The sequence below is a fragment of the Leptonychotes weddellii genome, unplaced genomic scaffold, assembly GCF_054177405.1.
Source record: "Leptonychotes weddellii isolate Sample4059 unplaced genomic scaffold, ASM5417740v2 HiC_scaffold_8792, whole genome shotgun sequence".
NCBI lineage: Eukaryota > Metazoa > Chordata > Mammalia > Carnivora > Phocidae > Leptonychotes > Leptonychotes weddellii.
In genome coordinates this window covers 747-7,951 of record NW_028059134.1, presented here as the reverse complement: position 1 = coordinate 7,951, position 7,205 = coordinate 747, and the positions used below count along the sequence as shown (strand labels likewise).

General features: G+C 40.5%; 1 protein-coding gene across 1 annotated transcript; it reads left to right on the top strand.

Annotated features, from left to right (window-relative positions):
* Positions 1–1,053: 1,053 nt before the first annotated feature.
* LOC115943257 (vascular non-inflammatory molecule 3-like) lies at positions 1,054–6,528 on the top strand (the record flags this gene model as incomplete). The annotated part of the gene is given in 5 exon segments (XM_081811606.1): positions 1,054–1,246; positions 2,723–3,014; positions 3,778–3,835; positions 3,837–4,149; positions 6,031–6,528. Coding segments are annotated over 5 exon segments (1,063 nt in total), but the record flags the coding sequence as incomplete, so codon positions are not given.
* Positions 6,529–7,205: the final 677 nt, after the last annotated feature.

The following is a 7,205-nucleotide window of genomic DNA, read 5'->3' as shown; positions in this document are numbered from 1 at the left end:
TATTATGTTGTACTGACAGATGAGGAAACTGAGCCAGCATAGTGAAGCCCTTTTCTCCCTCTCTTTTACCTCCCTCCCTCTCTCCCCCCCCATTCCTTCCTTCCTGAAATATTTCAAGTACATAATGTCACCTTTGTTCTCTATAGAAGATGATTGACATAGAACCAACTATTTATTGCTTCCTAGTAAGACTATGGCTTGAATTATAGAAAGGTCCTCCTCATTAGAAGAGTGTGTTGGGTGCCTGGGTGGCTCAGTCAGTTGAGCATCTGTCTCTTGGTTTCCACTCAGGTCATCATATTGGGGTTGTGGGATTGAGCCCTGAGTTGGGCTCTGTGCTCAGCGGGGAGTCTGCTGGAGATTCTCTCTCTCCCTCTCCTTCTGCCCCTCCCCCTGCTCTCTCTCTCTCTTTGTCAAATAAATAAATAAAATCTTAAAAAAAAAGAAGAAGAAGAACGTGTTATATTTCAAGTCCTTCATTTAATTGCCTGGAAGCACTTTATGAGAGAAAGCTTTGCTTCTCTTCTTTCTCCTCTTCCTCCACCTTCTTTTCTGTGCTTCAGTCTCACACTGCAGTTGAGAGTCTGGCACATTAAAATAGATTAGCTTTCAGGGGAGTTGGGGGGCTGGGCAAATTGGGTGAAGGAGAGCGGGAGGTACAGCCTTCCAGTTATGGAATGAATAAGTCATGGAATAAAAGGCACAGCATAAGGAATATAGTTAATGGTATTGTGATAGAGTTGTATGGTGACAGATGTAACTGCCCTTGTGGTGAGCACAGCATAATGTATAGAGTCCAATCATTATGTTATTTTTTTACACCTAAAACTGCTGTAATATTGTGTGTCAATTATACTTCAATAAAAAATAAACAAAATAAAAGATTAGTTTTCATAAAGATGAAGATTATATTGCTTGTGAAATTTTAGGTCTTCTCTGATTTGATTCTTAACCTAGAGCTTGTGTTCTAACTAACGGGCAAATTAAGTATCATTTTGGAAGATTAGGCATCACTGAAATATAGTAAGTTTAAGGCAATATCTATTAAATTAGGTTTGGCTACACCCCCGTGCAAGAAAGCTTCAGCTGCCTGACCAAGGACAATTCTATCTCCATTGTGGCAAATATTGGGGACAAGAAGTCATGCAATGCCAGTGACCCTCAGTGTCCCCCCGATGGTCGTTACCAGTACAACACCGATGTGGTGTTTGATTCTCAGGGAAAAGTGGTGGCACGCTATCATAAGGTGAGAATTTCTTTTGTTTGTCTGTGGTATGGGTGTAGACTCATCTGTTGAATGTGGGTGAGACAATCGCAATGAATGCATTTCTTAATTATTATGTTTTAGTTGAACAGGGGCTTTCATTTACTTTGGTCTCATATAAGGGTCCTGAGTTTGAATTAATCATAAAATAGAATATGGCAGAATATTGAAACAATGGGATAATAGTCTCACAAGGATTTTAATAGTCTCTGAGAAAGAGGGTGACATGCTGTTTCATCCATGATTTAATACCAGGGTTAGTTTTCTGGCTCAATTCGTTAACATTTTATACGAAGCTTTAGTCAGTCATTCATTCCGTTAGGACTTGTTTTTTCTTTTCTTTTCTTTTTTAATTCAAGTAAGCTCTATGCCCAGCGTGGGGCTTGACCTCATGATGCAGAGATCAAGAGCCGTATGCTCTACCAACTGAGCCAGCCAGGTACCCCCATTAGGACAGTTTTGATTGCAACAATAGAAAACCCCACATGAAATTTACTTGAAAACACCCCATGGAATTTCCTTATGTATCTGAAAAACTATAAATCATAGGAAATAGTTTCAGATGTGGTCTATCCCTTAGAGGCTTTAAAGATGTCAGCCATTCTTCTAGCTCTCTTAGCCCTTGCTCCAGCTTTTACTCAGGCTGTCCTTTTAGAGGCCACATAGTGCCCAACACAAACCTTACATCCTATAGCGTTCTGTAGCAGCAAAATCCAGAGGAAGAGTGTATGTCTTACTCCTAGAACACCTGCAAAAGCCTCATCATGCTTTGACTCCAGTTAGGCTGCATGCCTTCCTTAAGCTGATTACTGCAGGAGGAAGGATAAGCTACCACCTGAGTGGAGGGGGGAGGAGTCAGTGATCCTCACTGAAGGGGAGGGAGTATGTCCAGAACACATATATGTACACACCGAGCCTAATCTAAACCTGAGCAAGTACTCCTGAACCCAGGCAAAGTGGAGTTTGGGAGAATAATCAAGCTGGAAAAATCATGAATGGCTTACTGATTAATAAGGCTTAGCTATTACATTGTCAAAATTCACTTTAAATGTACTTCAGTTATATAAACCCACCAGTATTGTAGGGAGATATGGCAAAGTTAATTTTATTAACGTGTTAGACGTCACACTGGCAGTGCTGTTGGTATTTAAAGAACAAAAGTGATAAAAAGCCTGAAATTTATAAGGTTCAAAATTTCAACCTGTGATGTTAAGACAGAAATATGCACTTTCTGAATATCATTTGTAGATATGATTTCATTCGTTAGTTGCGGAAAACTGAAGTTTTTTGATTAACGTCATGGTAATTAAACTCATAGTGGGTGTGATTTATACAAATTTATGTGTAATTGTTTTAAATATGCACATCAGCATGGAGGGGAAAAATTTTATGGATATGGAGCACCTCTATTTGGCAGTTTTCTTGCTTATTTTCCCCTTCTTTGCTTTTTGTTGACAGTACAATCTTTTTGCACCCGAAATTCAATTTGATTTCCCCAAGGATCCAGAATTTGTGACTTTTGACACTCCCTTTGGGAAGTTTGGCATTTTCACTTGCTTTGACATTTTTTCTCATGACCCGGCCATCGTGGTGGTGGATGATCTTCATGTTGACAGCGTTCTCTACCCCGTGGCGTGGTATAACACACTGCCCCTTCTCTCGGCTGTTCCCTTCCACTCCGCATGGGCCAGAGCCATGAGAGTCAACCTGCTTGCTGCGAATACCCACAACACTGGCATGCACATGACAGGTAATTCACACCTGTCCTGCACCAACTGGCCATGACAGTCTCAGGAAGTCTTCATTGATTTTCAAGCCACATTTTTCTTTAATAATTCTTTTATTAACTCTAATGTCACAAAATTAATGATAGCGTGGCTTTCTGTACCAACATTATTTAAGGAACATTATCCCTATGAGTACAGAAGGAGGTAAACATTATTATCTCAATTTCATATGAGGGAAAATTGGAGTTAAAGGGAAGTCAAGTCACATAAACAAAACAAAACAAAACAACACAAAAAAACCAAGGCCAGCTCTAAAGAACTTTTCAGCCAGCATCCATTAGTCGTATTGAAATAAATCTTGTTGAGGTGATAAAATCAATTTAAACTTAAGCAGGTCTTTAGAATTTATCCTTCGTAGCATCCATGTTCAAGGTAATGCAGGCTCCCTTCTTAACTGCTTGGTTATTCATTGATCCAGATGAAGAAACTTAAACACAAATAAATTAGATAAGGGAATTTTCTAGTTGGTGTTAAGTTGGCTTAAAAGGGGGTAGTTTACATAAAAAAGAGAAGCCGCCCAAGTCAATTGATAATTTCAGATAATTATGGAGGACACGGAGTCAGATTGGAACTATGTCAGTGCAACAAGCTATCTCCTTGATTATCCTGAAAGTGCTTATGCTTTGATAAAGTTGTATCTAGTTTCTCATGGGAATGATTCCGTTGGTTTGAGACCATGCAAAATTTGGAACCAATATTTGTGTGACTTTGTGTCCACTTCTGTAGGGAGTGGATTCTACACACCGGAAGCTGTCCAAGGGTATCACTATGACATGGAAACAGAGTGGCCAACTGATGCTCTCAGAATTGAAGTCCCGGCCCCGTAGTGAACCCAGCTACCCTGTAGCTGTTGACTGGAGTGCTTATGCCAGAAGCATCAAGCCATTCTTGTCTGAGCAGTCAAATTTTCTGGGAATGATTTATTTTGATGAGCTCACCTTCATTGAGCTTAAGAGAAACACGGGAAATTACACAGTTTGCCAGGAAGACCTGTGTTGTCACTTAACTTACAAGATGGCTGAGAAGCAAACAGATGAGATGTATGCACTAGGTGGTTTTGATGGACTGCACACAGTAGAAGGTCAATATTACTTACAGGTAAAAATTGCTTCCATGTGTTAGAATGGATTTTTTTATTAGTTTTTTTTTTTTTTTAATTTTACTAGACCATCACTGCATTTCTTTAAAAATTGTGCTGGATTCAATTAATTGGTATAGTGCTAACATTGATTACTAAAGTTTCCCCCACAGAATGCTTTATTTGTTTAGTTTTAGCAAGAACAGAATTACTTCTCCTGGCGGCAAAGTAAAACATAAAGCAGATTGATTCGTTCTCGGCCAGCCAGATTCAAGTTTAAAAAGCTGCAACTTCCTTGCATTCTCGTTTTGTGTCAGGTGGCTTTAGAGCTGTGTGTTCCAGACTGCCTTCAACTGGCATCCAGAATAAGAACATCATTTCCCATCACGATGCAGTGCAGTCAAGATGTGTGACTGAATTATAATAGATTTGCTTTAAACAAATATTTTGTTAATCAATTCAAATTAGAATTAGAAATGTTACAGGATTTTTTTCCATCGGTGCCCGGGGTTCTTGGTCATGCTGCTTTGAAGAATGAAGAAGAGGTAGACCAGACAGAGTGATGGGCAGCAAAGGAAGGTTTATTGAGGGATAGCAAAGTGATAGTACAAAGCTCCAGAGGAGGGAGGGGACCCGAAAGGGTTGCCACCGGTGTTTCTAAGTCTAGGCGTTTTTATAGGATTGTTTTTATAGGATTTTATAGGATGTGGGCTGTTTTAATCTGATTAACCCTCCCTGCACCTGTCATGCAATCAGGTTTTTGTCACATGAGAAAGGGTGGAGGGCTCCTTCCAGTGTAAAATCCTCTTAAGTGTGGTTTCCTCTTAGGGCGGGGCCCTTCTCCCTGCCTGCCTGCCTTCCAACTATCCTTCATCAGAAATAACTCTAGGGATGCCCGGGTGGCTCAGTCGGTTAAGCATCTGCTCAGGTCATGATCCCAGGGTCCTGGGATGGAGCCCCGCATCGGGCTCCCTGCTCAGTGGAGAGTCTGCTTCTCCCTCTGTCTGCTGCTCCCCCTGCTTTGTGCTCTCTCTCTCTGGCATAAATAAATAAAGTCTTTAAAAAGTAATAAAATAAAAAAAAGAAATAGCTCTAATTATGAGCAATGGTACTCTGACTTTTAAAACCTAGTTTATTGCTTTTCACTTTATTAAAAAAAAAAAAAAAGACTTAATCTTGACCCTTGAATTGATTTTAGGATTCACTAATGACCTGTAGTTTGAAAAGACTCTGCTTCAGTGGTGTAGGGAACAAAGGCAGGCCACCCCAAGATGAGCCACTTTGGCATGAAGATTATTGTGAGATAAAAAGCAATCAAAAGCCAGCAAATTCAGAAAAACCTCCTTACTTCCCACACAACTGCCTAAAAAGAATTGAGATAGAGGATCTGCTCCAGAAGGAGATATATCACCATAGATAACTATGTCATGACATGAAGTGGGAGTGGCAGACAGGGAGGAACCCCGCAAGGCCTATTTGAACAAAGTTGTCTATGTCCTTTTGTTTCTGAGTGGCTCAGCAAACATTTGTTTACCAAATGTTTTATTCTTTTCCATCTTCCTGTGAATCGCATTCTTTCTCTTTCAAGTCCCAGACCCCTAAGCCTTTCTCCTTACTTCAGAATGACATATGTACCTCATTTGGCCTGACTGCCTTTGGAATTTCCGTGTCTGTGTGGATTCCCCATAAGCACAAAATTAAATTTGACTTTCTCCTGTTAATCTGTCTCATGTCAAGTCAGTTCTTAGTCTGGATAGAAGGACCATGAAGGGGACAGGAAATTCTTTCTCCCTGACAGATGCAACCTAACAAATTTTCCTCTATTCCTTGAGATTGTGTCTCTTGTGGAGAAAATATTTCCAAGATTTCTGACCACCTCTGTCTCTCCTTTGCCTCCATAGATATGCACATTACTGAAGTGTCAAACCACTGACCTGAGAACTTGTGGGGAGCCTGTGGGGTCAGCTTTTACCAGGTTTGAAGAATTTTCCCTTAGTGGCACATTTGCAACACATTATGTTTTCCCACAGATCATTCTCAGTGGAAGTCAACTTGCTCCTGAGAGACATTATGAGGTAGGAGGAATTCAGGATGATAAGTTTCTTTGAGCAGATGGGGTAGACTGGCATCATGAATGATAAATTTCTTTGAGCAGATGGGGTAGACTGGCATCATTAAATCTTTGAAATTATGACAAAGGATTGCAATGTTGTGGCTCACATTATATGGCAAAACTTTAAAGACAAGGGGAACCTATAATATGGAAGGGAGTTGTGGTTTTAGACATCTTTAGGCTGTGATGGGAAATTTGGGGTTCATTTTTCTACATAAATGTGATGTTGCGATCCAAGGCAACAGGAGGGTTATGGAGAACTAAAAAGAGAAGTACTGACTGTGGATGATGGCAACTAATATCCTCTTTATTTGCATGGTGTAGAAGGCCCAAGTTAAATACATTAAATAATGCATCTACAGCTTGTTTCATGGGTATGTTATTTTAAGAAGTTGTTATAACGAGAGCAATAATGATACTATTATCATGAGTTAAAAGATTTTTTTTTATACATCATCTTTTTTAACCACCTCTGCCATAGTTTACTTATGCCCTTTCACCTAAATCTCTCTCCTATTCAAACTTTAGATCTGACACATGGGTCTTCTGACACCAAATCCTGTGTGCCTGTTACTATTTTAGAGTAAGGTTGTCAGAGAAGGGCCTCTGGGCTGGAAACCAAAGCTCTGCATTGGAGTTCAGCCTTTGCTTTCTTTGATCAGATTTCAAGAGATAGACGTCTGAGGAGCCGGGGCGGAGCCTCTCTGCCTGTCTTAGTTATGGCCCTGCATGGAAGAGTGTTTGAGAAGGACCCTCCACTCCGCTTAGGGCAAGGACCTAGGAGATGACCATGATCTCCTTCCACGGGCACACTTTCAGGATTGCCCTGGCAAAGAAAGGGAGAAAAAATAATGCTTCATGTCTGTTTAAAAGAGATGTCACAGGGGGAGAGGAAAGATGGCGGAGGAGTAGGGGACCCTATTTCAACTGGTCCCCGGAATTGAGCTGGATATCTACCAGACC